Below are 12790 nucleotides of genomic sequence, written 5' to 3' on the forward strand. Positions count from 1 at the left end.
AACTTGCAGCATTTTCTACTGCTACTTCAACATGTAAGTGATCAACAAGTTCCAAATGTAATTAAAATCCAGGGTGTGCTTACTGATTATCTCAGTTACTCCCATGTCATATGCTGTTGGGAATTTTCTAGGATTATGACAGCTGCTAATGATAAACAGTAGGTACAATTCCTGCATATTTTCTAAATCAGAGTAGCCCAAGATACAAAAAATCATTCCTTGACTTTCACGTGGACCGTTATTCCCACTGAGTCACCCAAGTCTGAGAAATTCCGCAGCCATTAAAGTTCAGAGCATTATTACATGCTTTGATGTAGAGCTAAGTAGCAGACTTGTGCAGAGTGCCCAGGAGGCCGTTCAAAACTCAGAGGCAGGTCACCCATTAACACTGTTCTGTAATTTGTTACCAAAATCACACAGCAACAGAGCACATGAAATAGCAGCCACAGCTCGATCCACCCTGCAGCTTGTAAAACCTTCACTCCTTGCAGACAACCTCCCTCCACTTAAGTAACACATCCAACTCACCCCTTGCTCACTATTGCCCAGGGAAGGTCAGATTCCTTCATTCTGGTCCTTTATCCCTTTCTCCTCTTCCTGCAGCCAGGCTACTATTAAGTGTTCCTTGAAGTTCAGTGTCACTTCTATACTACACTTTAAAAAAAATTATTACATCTTTGTTCTGTAAGGCATTTAGCAAGAAGAGAACTTCCTTTGGAAAACAAGTCTCCTTTATAATCTAGTAGCACTTAACTAACGCCATTCCTTCAATGACACAATACCAATACCCGCTGTAAAACAGAAACTGCTTTTCTGATTCAAAACTTGCATGCATGTCTTTGGTCTTGCAACAAAAAGAGCCAACATACGTTTATACAAAAAGATTTATTAAAAAACCAGTAAGACACTACTACATCATGACACTGTCACACTGGGCTTTTGAACACAAGACTTGCGCTACAGTACTGAGGAAGAGGCATAAAACAAATTGATTCTTAAACATAGCAATTAAGAAATAAGATGGTGAAAGCAATTTTGTCTTAATGAAAACTCAATTAAACTTCAGAGGGACCCAACGTCTTACTTCCAATTCATGGACTTGATACAAAAATTAGTTTGAACTGCTACTAGCAGGTAGCATGTGCCACCTCAAATGAATCTTCAAATGAGAAAATACTGCGTCTCCATCTAGAAAAAAGAAAAGAGAAAAAAGTCATTCTGTGGAAATTGACAGCCAGCAGAAAAGTTGGTTTTTTGTTTTTTGTTTTTTTTTAATTAACAGACAACTGCATTTTAGATACCCCTATTTCCCACTCTATGTAAATATGGTATATCAACATTAATCATGTAAATATATGCTTTTTAAATTAAAGCTGAACAGGAGAGTCCATGAGCTGGAAATCCACATGTGCACCAAGGTTTAAGACAAGTTTTTCATTGTATGCTGTAAATTTACTTAGAAAATACTTCTAGGTTTAGATGTTACAAAACATCTATGATACCCATAACCACCACCAAAACTGTTTTGGTGGATGGACCTTTTGGGCCCAAAATCTGCATTTAAGAATTGTGCCGACCTACTATAGAATATTATTAGCTTATCTGTTAAGAAAATACAACTAAAAGAAAAGGTTACATTAACTACTATAGTAGGATTGTGTTCAGAAGCTAAGGAGAAGTTGACACAGCAGGAATTCAGCTCAAGAACTTCTTGCAATTACTGCTACCATGTCTATAAATGGGAAAAGCAAGCATTAAAATAGATTAATAAAATATAAAATTAAGACTGGAAAATCCAGAGACAAGCTGTATCCTTAGAAGAACAAAGTTAAAATTATTCAGTAAGCTGACGTATTTAACCATTACTGGGCCTGTAAAAAATGCATTAAAATTACATTACATATAGTTTTAAAAGCAAAGAAATAAGTGAAGGCAAAGCTTGAAGTATCCATTTTATTTTATAATGCTGATACAGGATGTTGGAAGAGACCATACCAAACGGCAGCATTCGAGAGCGTGAGCATCTCGTACCCTGTCCGCATTGAGCGGGCCTGTGAGAATCGTGAAGTCAGCGCGACACAGGGCCTGCAATGAAGTTCCCGCTGGCGGGTACAAACAAGGTATAATGTCAGAGTTAGTAGGCAATATTGTTTCGCTGCAATTCCTTAATTTGTACCCATTAGCAGTACTTTACCTGTTAACTTTACTGACTTGTTAATTATAGGGCAAAAGGCAAAAGCTTAAGAGCACCTGTGTTACATATCTTCAAAGTCATTACGTTACATTACGGTAAGCACGTCTGGGTGCTGTGAAATTTTAAAACATTAATCATTAAAATATCTTATGCAGTAGATTTGAAAAATTACTATTAATTACAAAAAAAGCTTGTAAGTATATATTTCGGACATACCTGTTTGGGGTGAGTTGCAAACGGAATAATTTAGTATGGTTTGTAGCTATTTTGATGACCACCTCGCCGAGATACTTTCCCGTAACCACTCTGCTGATCTAAACATAACAGAAAGCTATCAGATGGAAAGCTCCAGAGCCTACAGCATTTCCGAAGGAAACAGCGATGCCACCAGCTCAGGCAGCTTTCAAAGCCAGCTTCCCTCACCCCAACTCCTAAGCAACATGAAACTACTCAAAACTGTTTTCACCCTGCCCACAACTTCAGCTTCTCTAGAACATTAAGATTTATACCCGCCCATTCAACTGCATCTGGGAGAAAAACAACCACATTCACCGAAATCCTAGCTTATTCCAAAATGTCAAGTAGTTTTTGCCATACTGAGGCAGAGCAAATTTACCAGACGACTGGCAGGAAAATGCCCCCAGAAGACAGACTGCCTCCCCTCTGCTACTTTGCATGAGTGTGTAACTGTGCAGCTGCCTGCTGTCCATGTCCAAACTTAGCTTACAGCCTTGTCACCACCGTGGTAACTATAGTCTTTTGTAGATGGGTAGTTTGATCATTTATTACGCAGTCACTGCAGTCCTCAAATTTACGTTCTGATCTTGGCCAAGACGGCCACTTCAGGAACCTAAACAGTCTACAGAGCAAGTTTATAAGGAGACAGCTGAGGTAGGGGCTCTCTCTCTCTCACCAACTAACAGTGCTGTGTAACTAAAGCAGCTGAGGGGCACCTTCCCTTACAAGCAGGAGACATGTCCATGTCCTCATCTCCCAGGGACACGGAGCTTTCCAGCAGTACCACAGCCCCACTACATAACCAGTGTCCATACACACTTGACATAGTGAAGCAGAAAAAGTGGCGGCAGAGGGGTGTTTGAAACCAAGGACCCCATACGTAAGATGAATGCTGTCAAGTCAGCTGAAAGCCTAAACCAGTATGTTTTAAAGCCATCTATCTTTTATATCTGTAGCAGCAATTTTCTTACAAGCAGCAGATTAGGACTTTTTATAGTAAGTTCAGTACTTACTGCTATAGTCACCATATCCATAGTAGTTGTTGTAACCAGTGTAGTCATATCCTCCATAACCTCCATACCCTTGGCTGTTGTAGCCATAGTTCCCATACCCCTGATTCCAGTAGCTGCTGTACCCCTGGTTCCAGTTTTGACTGGGGCCTGCAACACAACATGCCAAAACTCAGAGTTGCAGGAGACTTGTTTTCATTCAAGCAAGCCGTTCATCTTCCAATACCACGGCAGCACAAGCTTACCTCCACCTCTTCCTCGAGCTCTTCCGACAAATCCTCCTCGACTCCCCCACTGCTGCTGCTGCTGGTACTGTTCCTTTGACATGGCTACTTTTATTTCACACTGGAAACAGAAAGTTAAAGTCAGATCCAATTAGCGAAGACAGCCCCCACAAACCATTCTTAAACTTACAGAACACTAAGCAGAAAATAGGATTTGGTCACCCTGGTGCTCTCCCTGAAAAAAAATGGATAGCTTACACTCTCCAAATTGAAAATAGTTGTAAGACACTGGCATTATAAAAACATTTCAAGTTTCCTAATTTTCCGCCAGTAGAACCAATTCTGAAAAGAGTGCTTGTTTCTCTGTACGTCTTTCTGTTTTCCCTTTGAAATAAACCTCTCAGGTCTATTTATGTGGGAAAAGTAAAATCAAATCTGAGTTACAAAAGTATGGTCAACGCTTTCACTCAACTCTGTTCTGAAGCTTCCACTACCTATTCATCCAATGAAGAAGAGGCCAGCCACAATTTGAGTTGTTACTAGGCTGAATTTCAACCAGGTTTCTGAAAGGAATGTAACTTCCACCAGGAAAGCCTAACTTCCCATTTCTTTTCATTTTCAGAAGCACTCTAAGATAAATTGACATTTTGCTTAAAACAACAAAATATTATTAAACACACAAAGATCAAGCTGCCAGGAAACATGGTGCAGCCTGATACAGAGGATCAGTGACACAGCACTCTGACCACACAGCTACAGCATGTGGGAGCTTCACAATGAAGAAACATGCTGCGGCCTGGCCCTCTCCTGGCACGGGGTGCAGTACAGAACATCACAAGAAACCCCTGCAGCTCAGAAGTTTAATATTACAGTAACCTATTCCTGGCATCTATATGAATACTTCATAGGCTTAATGCCTACATGTGAGAAATAATGCTTACAGGTATCTTCAGACTATTATCCCCAAACAGATGCAACAGATAATGTAATTCCCTCTATTGTCACTGTTCAGTTTCTCTAGGAAAAACTGTACCTACTTTACTAAGCCCAACATTGTGGTATTTCTTTTCCATTATTTTCTTCACTGGTTCCTCCTCCTTGAAAGTAATGAAGCAAAATCCACGCCTCTTGTTAGTTTTGTTGTCCATGGGGAGCTCAATCGATTCAACCTGGTAGAAGACAGTGATTTTATCTTTTGTCGTGCCATTCATGCCACTTAAAAATGTTTCTAATAGGTCATATTTGTTAACTGACATTATTTAGACTTGAAGATGATAATATGCCTCCTTCATAGGGCTTTACATCACTAGAAACCATCAACATCACAAACATCACCTTCACTAGAAACAGTGTTCATAGTTGTGTAAGAGATTTTTTTTCCTCTAACTCATAGTATCATTTGTCCATTCAGGAACTCAAACAAAATATGGTGCGCAAAGAATATTTCAGTTGTGCTGGATAAATAGTCTCAGTTTGACTTTCAGTTTTAACTCAGTTAAGACTGAAGTAACTAGGTGTTTCAAACCTTAAGCAGATATAAACCTTCAAGTTTCATATGAAAAAGATGTAGCTTTGTGCAAGTGCATCCACAATGCTGCTAAAATTGTATGTTAAACAGGACAAATTTTACACCTGACTACAAACACAGAGTAAAGTTCTCCTTACCTATGGCACACAAGACTTCAGCCTAGGCTAATAGTAGTTAAAGTCTATAGTCCAGAGTGAACTGTCTGTGAGGTAGTAAGATAGCAGGTATTTGACAACCGAATTCCCTGACAACAGAGTTGGCATGACCTGATGCCGGCAACATCTGAGAACTAATAGGGAAGCAGCAGCTGTACCAAGCTCATACAAGGCCAGCTTTTAAGGACTGCAGTGATATTTTGTTCATCTGCACCACCAAAAACTGGGGACGGAGACTATACCGTTGCACAGAATTTAGGCAAACTGTTTGAATCTGTGCCATAGCAGATCAGCTGGGGTGGCCAAAGAGCATCTCACGCAACTGACCAAAGCAGCATGCTCAAAAACTTTGCCTCCCATGCCTGTCTCAGTCAAGACTGTCAGACATCCCATGAATCAATTCCTGACTTATCCCAGCTCCTCCTTCGATTAACCCAGTTTATGCAACTCAAAGCCTGTAACTAATACCCTTATCATTAAAATTCTACCTACTAAGACACATGGAGCTACACCGGCCATTAAGCTTACAGTAGTGTCCATGCCGGTTGCATTTGGGGGCTGCTTTTTATTACTAAATTTGTGAAGACAGAACAAGTTCCAGAAGTATAAGCAGCTTATTTCACCATGTACCTCACCAAAAGCTCCAAAATATTCCCTTATTTTCTCTTCAGGCGTGTCTGGAGATAAGCCCCCAACAAAAATCTTTTTAACGGGTTCTTTTGTTTTCATGGCTTTAGCTCTTTTTGGATCAATGACCTTTCCATTCAGCTTGTGTTCCTTCTGGTCCATGACCTGTGGAAAATTAAAACACGAACTTACTCATGGTTCAAGTGATGTTTTCAGCAAGGCCCAGTTATTTTACTTAGTTTTTGTTAACGCTATCGCTTCAATTTCAATACTTGATTACAGCAATAATTTGTTGCACAAAACCAAACAGTTCCGTGATTTTGATCACTACCCACTGACATAGACAGTTCTGACAAAGCCTTTCAAGAGTCACCTGGAGCCACGTATCACCCAAGGCAAGCAAGAGTGCCGCATTTCTCAGAAAGTACTCTACAATCCCATCCTCAAACCTTATGAAGTAAAGAATCTGCACTTTAGGTATCACCAAAGGTCAATGAAGTTGAAAACTTTTCAGTGTGCTGTGTCAACAGCATTTTAGAAAGGTTAACAGCTAGTTCTTCCTTGGACAAAGCCCAAATCTATCAAAGCCACTGGCTCTACTCTAGGGCTTCACGTTGCAGCTCTGGAATGCAAAGACTTGAAGTTCTTTGCAAATTACTGCTTTCACAGTAGTAGGCAGCAGGCATTTATATATAGTATTTTTAAAGTGCTCAGGTCTAGCAGCTTGCAGTACACTCTCCTGTAAGTACCCAAAGCCATACTTTGGGAATCACTGCTGGTCCTGGCCACTGCATCACAAGTAAGATAGTTTAGGAAAAAAACATTTCAATAAGCATGTTAAATATACTGTATCCCAGAATCATGTTTAACAGATCACGTACAGACAACTATGCATACAATCATCTGAGTGCTGTATCTTTGCTACCTATAATTGAACATGTTGTTTCATTACATTAATACTACCTTATCTACGCTCTCCGATTCTTTGAAGAGTACAAAGCCGAAGCCTCTTGATCGCCCAGTGATGGGATCTAACTTTAGAGTGCAGTCTACGACTTCACCAAATTTAGAGAAATAGTCCTTCAGATCTTTCTTTGTAGTGTCCCAGCTAAGGCCGCCGATAAACATTTTCCTGTTAAGACAAGATGGTTAATCTGTTAATGTGTCTTACCCAAAATCCTGTACTGTCAAGCTTTATGAGCTCAGCTACCTAATGTAAGGAATAGCAGAATTTTATCAGTGACACAACACACACAGGCCTGCACTTTTTGAGAACTTGCTTAAATGATCCTGGCCAGACTAGATAAAGACTTACATGTACACAGAAGTTTTGCACCATCTTTTGCTGCAGTTGCTTACTCTGCTATCCCACGAAACTACAGAGAGTGACAAAAAGACATTTACTACTTCCTTGCATCCCCACCACTACTGACCCAACACAGGCTTAATTCCTTTTAGTTATCTGCAGAGCCCCCACACAACTGCTTATGAAACAAACACAGGCAGAATAGATTTATAAGGCAGTGCAGTTAAACAGAAGCATTTATGTGCTAGTCTGGACTGGACATATGCCAATATTAGTAAACTAAAACAAATACAGTTTAGTCAAGTCCCCTTCCCCAGAAAGCAGTAAAAAGTGAAGTACTAGATGGTCAAAACTTATCTTTCCTCCCAAAAACGTGATATAAACACCTGGCATAATCCAATACAATCACAAGAACATCTTCCCAATATACTACCTACAGGACCAGTGTTGCTGGGCAAACATGTACAGCAGATAATGCTGATCATGACTTGTATTTTCAAAAGCACACTGAAAGCTTGGAATCAAATCATGACCCTCCCATCACATTAGCAAGCCAAAAAAAAAGAAAAATAAGAAAAATCAAGAACCACTGTGTCTCGAGAGGAAACACTTCATGATTTGCATCAACTAAAAATCAAGCCAATATGCACACAAATGAAACATTCATAGTTATAAGGCATAGCACTTATGCACCTATTCAAAAAATTATTTGATTTGAGAAAAATCTCTTCTAATACTGATACAGAAGATTTTACAGCGAGCTCAAAACAAAAAGTATGATCCACTATGATCTAAAAACGTGCTTTCTACAAAGCTTTGTCCATTTTCACTGCATGAACTTATTCCCAATCACATGCAGTCACCAGAAAACCTGAAAAAACACTGAAGCGTGTTTCCAATTCCTCCACTTTCAACACACGTACAAACATTTCTACCAAACATGTACAATCGTGTTGTACTTCCACAAGTCAAACCCTCTCAAATCAAACGCTGCTCATGTGAACTAACTGTTGAATTAGCTGTGCTCTTACAGAATTAAGAAGAGCATTCAGCTTCTGACAAACATATCCAGGCTCCATACAGATGAGGCGGTTCAGGAGCCTCAGATGTTTCTATAAAAAGTCTTGAAGTCTATAAACAGGAGTACCTATTCCCCATCCCTTTATCCACTTTTCCCATTAGTTCCAGACCTCTCTTCAACAAAGCACCAAAAGCCCTTTCTAGTGTCACATCTTACTGTCTTCAGGACCAATATGGAAAAAATGGTCCACACTGGTAAACGAACAGCCTCATACCAGTACAGATAGTAAGTCGAAGGATACTTTGTGTACTTGTGTTCATCCATCTTTAAGGTTCTTTTTCATTTGTTTGTTTTGTGGGGTTTTTTTGGGGCTGCAAAACAGAACACATACAGAGGATGCAGGATCGTATTTCTGACACACGGGGGACAGTGATACTCTAGCAGTTACTACTGAACATACGCATGTGTATACTTGCTATGTGACACACAAAACACCTGTTTTACAGTTATCAACAAACCATTAACATAAACATACAAAACCTGTTTTATAGTTACTAACAAACAATCAACATTAACATAGGAAACTCTGCTTTATATCACTAGGCACATGACAGAACAAGAACACTAGTTTGAAACTGACAACCCTCTGAAGGTTGTTCTTCCCACCACGCAATAACTGCACAGAGCGGCAAAACATCACTGCTTCAGCTTGCCACTGCAGAAGCTGACAAACTACTGCTGCACTGCAAACTGAGGTCAGATCAAGGCTACAACACTAATGTAAGCACAACAAACAATTAAGGTGCCATGTCACAGTGCTGTCAAAAGCTTGTAGAACATGCACATTTCCCACACCACAGTTTGGCTAGTGTAAGTCACATCAGCACATACAGTTTTTCAAAATAAATTACCAGAAGTGTACTGGGAAAGCTTTCAAACTTCAGACTTAGCTAAACAGAGCATAGGCATCATCACGAGTAGTGGCTTTGGCCTTCCTCCAACAGGCTAGTCAGGAAGTTGCCAACATGTGGATTTCCCAAGTACACAGCTCTCACTGAGGAGATCTGATGGTACAAGAACCTGCGCACTACTTTTTCCTGGGAATACTGTCTCTAATTCCTAGTGCAAAGGAAACACTGATGTACCCACATCCAACAACTACCAAAGATGTGTGTTTTCTCACTACTACCAAGAGAGCTGTCAAAACACTTCATTTCCTGCATGGCATTACCCATAAGAACTGACAACTCAAAAAACGACTGAATTAAACTAAAAGACATGTAATCACTGCCCAATGTCACTGCACTACTCAGTGACAACTTTTTCTAGGCTGTGTTGACTTAAAAGAAGATGAGCTTCCTTATGAAAACCCTTTAACAGGTGTGTATACAAAGCCAACAAGTAAGCTCTCAGCTTCTCCCTGCTCTCAGCAACGTCATGGGTTATTACACAAGGAAGACACTCAGGAAGGTTTCATGCTAAGTCTCTACACGACACAGTAGCTAGTGTTCCTTTATCCAGATTACTTTCTTCCTTGATCAAAAACAGACCTGTTGAGTTTCTTATTGGCCTGACAGGAAACAGCATATAGCAGCAGCCTGTCCTGCAACTGGATTTATTAGACATAAATTTCACCTGCTATATGAAAGTGACACTGCACCATGCCAAGCATCAGGCAGAGAACCTTAGAAGGTTAAAAGCTGCCTTTATTCTTAAGCTGTTACCTAAAGCAATCTTCCTCACAGCAAGTTTCATGAGAAGAGGAGGAACGGTTTAGGGCGGGAAGAAGTCAAGGTGCCTCACGCCTCTCACTGACATGCAACTGACATACCATTTATGTTTGCAACACAGGGCAACACTAAGTGCTTGCAACCTGAGCGTTCAGCTACATTTGAGTTACAGTCCCTAACACATGCGCTGCACATGAACTTTTAGAAAACATAACTTCAAAAAAAAAAAGTTTGTAGGTTGGCAAACATCACACCAGATGTACACCTCAGGACCAGTCACTGCCACCTGCCGTGGAATTTGGGTTGCCGGGGGCGTGAAAATTTCCCCCCTTGGCAGCAGCATTTGGAACTCCGTGACAGCGCTGCTGCTGCTGCTAATTTCGAAACCGACCCAGAGCACGGTATCACCCCTGACTCCCTGCAATGCCGAAAGGCAAACCAGCTACCGACCCGGCTGCACTTTCCAGAGCACGCCAGGTCCCCGGGTCGCGTGTAGGCTGGCAGCCTTCAGGTGAGCCGCCAGCTACCGCCCGAGCCACTCCGCTCCGGGGTGAGCACCGGCCCGCCCCCGCCGCCGCAGCGCGGGTCGGCTCGCCGCGGTCACTGCCGCGCCGCGGGGGCCTCTTGCTCGCTCCTCACGCCTCGGTGCTCCCGGCAAACAGGAAGGCGGAGGTGCGCGACCAGCGCCGCCCGCCCCTGCCCCGCCGGCGGCCCGCCCCCGCCGGCCCGGCCCGGTACGTGACGTCGCCGCGGCGCCAAGTAAACAAACAGGGCGGCAAGCGGGGCCGCGCCGGTCCAGGCCAAGCCAAGGGCCGCCAGACTCCGACGCCCGCCCCAGCAGGACGCCACCAAGGAGACAAAAACCGCGGGGCGCCCGCGCCGCCCCCGCCGCTCACCCCTCGTCCTCCTCGTTCTTGCTGGCGTCGATCTTGGCTCCCTCCGACTCGATCCCGCCGCCGCCGCCTCCCCCGTCGGCGCCCCCCGCCCCAGCCCCCGCCAGCCCCTCAGGCTGCTCCGCCGGCTCCGCTGAGCTGCCTCCGGTGCCTGCCGCCGCCGAGTCCATGGCGAACTGCTGCTCCGACATGGCGCCGCTGCGGCTGACCCACGCCGGCCGGCCGGACAGCCGGCGACTGCCCGCCGCCCCCGGCCCCGCTGCCGCTTCTCCGCCGAGGCCCCGGCCCTGCTCGCAGCCCCGGCGACGGCACAAGCGCACCAAGCCCTTCTCCTTTCGCTCGCTTTTTTTAATGGCGCCGCCACCGACCCAACCTAAGATGGCGGACGGAAGGAGCGCGGCAGGCGCGGTCACGTGACACCGCCTCCCAGGGAGACGGCGCGGGGGGCGCTGCTGGAGCCGTCAGTTGGCGGTCGTTGCCCGTCAGCGCTGCGCCGCTGCCCTCCCGGGCGGCCTGCCGCCAGCCGCAGCGCCCTGGGGTTTTGTGGGAGGCCGCTCCGGAGCAGGGAACGGGGCGAGCAGCGGCTCGTCGTGAGGCCAGGCGGGCCGCCCTCCAACCGGCAGCTGCCGGGCACCTGCTCGACGCGGCTCTCCGAGCCTTGCGGGGACCCGAGTCTGCAGGACCGGCCTGCACCGAGCTCATGGGCACCTCACAACCTGCGGCCACCCCCTGGAGCATCCAGTGCCTGAAGGTACCAAAATGAAGCTTTTACCAACAACAACAACAAAAAAAAAGACAACAAACCAACACGCTTTTAAATTTGCAACATAAATTGCTACAGGTTGAAGTAAAACTTGACTCTTAAACAAGTGGGTTTTTGTATATTAACAAGTGTAATAGCAAAGCTATGTCCTAGTGGCAAAAGTAAAGCAGTGCTTGCAGACACCCAGAGACAGTGCTGGTAAAGCCAGCTTCTGCATCCAGCTGCACTTCAGAAAAGCTGAGTACAAAGTCACCTACGGCTCTGGCTTTTCCCAGCGGTCATGTGCTGTTCTTCTAGTTTGTAACCAATGCCATCAGCAAGTCGTCTCTCATCCAAACTAACTGGTAAGATGACAGAAACTTCCCCAGATCTAGCAACTGCTTAACCCATAGCAGTTATGGTATGCAGCTCTTCTGTATGACAGGAGAAGAAAATAAAAATACCCAGCTGCCTGTGAGAGAAATAAAAGAAACAAACACTGAAAATTATGGTTTGGAAACTTTGAGAAGCCTTTACCCAGACTTCTCCTTTTACAAGTTTGCAAGACCAGTCTCCCCTGTCAATTAGCTACTCACACTTCACTTTACTTTTCTAACAAGCAAGGTTTATTTTTGATGCATGACCAGATACTTGTGCTGAGAAAAAAAAACTTAAGGCAGACTGCTGCAAGCCTTTGGCCTCAAGCAGAATGTGTATGCTCACCTACCCATCCCAGCTGTTCTTTTCAGAAAAAAAGAACCTGCTGGTTGAGTTTCCTTTCGCTGGCAATGATTTGTTCAGACTTCTGTTCTTGCTTGCTAGTATACATAAGATGGGAAACCTGCTTTCTGATCCAGTTAAGAGGAGTCCAGTACAGGATCTAACTTGAAGGAATAGATCCCAACTTGTACAGAAATTAGTTGCAGACCCTAAAGTTCAAGAACTTGTAATCTCCTGCTTGGCGTTGGAATAGACAGGGAGCAAATGCTCTAGGGAAGTAAGTTACAGCCTTGAGCATTCTAGAACTTAAGTGCTTGAAAAACTTTGAAGAGTGATACAGATTTCACTCCTCTTGCTATCAGCACAAAAAAGATGCTGCTGTAGTTCTAGATCCCTCCTTTGA

At 43.7% G+C, this 12790-nt stretch overlaps 1 protein-coding gene across 2 annotated transcripts; it reads right to left on the reverse strand.

Annotated features, from left to right (window-relative positions):
• Positions 1 to 870: 870 nt before the first annotated feature.
• On the reverse strand, positions 871 to 11321 carry HNRNPD (heterogeneous nuclear ribonucleoprotein D). 2 transcript variants are annotated; one of them, XR_011048413.1, is made up of 9 exons: positions 10929 to 11321; positions 6939 to 7107; positions 5979 to 6140; positions 4703 to 4834; positions 3687 to 3786; positions 3445 to 3591; positions 2411 to 2508; positions 1996 to 2102; positions 871 to 1188 (listed from the first exon to the last, which is right to left on the reverse strand). XR_011048413.1 is itself a non-coding variant. In XM_068403579.1 (8 exons), the coding sequence occupies exons 1-7, from the start codon at positions 11114 to 11116 to the stop codon at positions 2441 to 2443; spliced, it is 966 nt and encodes a 321-aa protein (XP_068259680.1). In that variant the 5' UTR covers positions 11117 to 11321; the 3' UTR covers positions 871 to 1188; positions 2411 to 2440. The 2 variants fall into 2 exon arrangements, 1 of the variants encoding a protein (XP_068259680.1); XM_068403579.1 differs by lacking the exon at positions 1996 to 2102.
• Positions 11322 to 12790: the final 1469 nt, after the last annotated feature.

This window comes from Nyctibius grandis, chromosome 6 (assembly GCF_013368605.1).
Source record: "Nyctibius grandis isolate bNycGra1 chromosome 6, bNycGra1.pri, whole genome shotgun sequence".
Taxonomy (NCBI): Eukaryota; Metazoa; Chordata; class Aves; order Nyctibiiformes; family Nyctibiidae; genus Nyctibius; species Nyctibius grandis.

Excerpts from the sequence above, each read along its gene's own strand:
- HNRNPD (XM_068403579.1), bottom strand. The coding sequence starts at position 11,116 with ATGTCGGAGCAGCAGTTCGCCATGGACTCGGCGGCGGCAGGCACCGGA. Across the intron at positions 6,141-6,938 it reads AATCGGAGAGCGTAGATAAG|GTCATGGACCAGAAGGAACA; the intron begins GTAGTATTAATG and ends AATTTTCCACAG. Across the intron at positions 2,509-3,444 it reads TGGATATGGTGACTATAGCA|ATCAGCAGAGTGGTTACGGG; the intron begins GTAAGTACTGAA and ends TGTTATGTTTAG.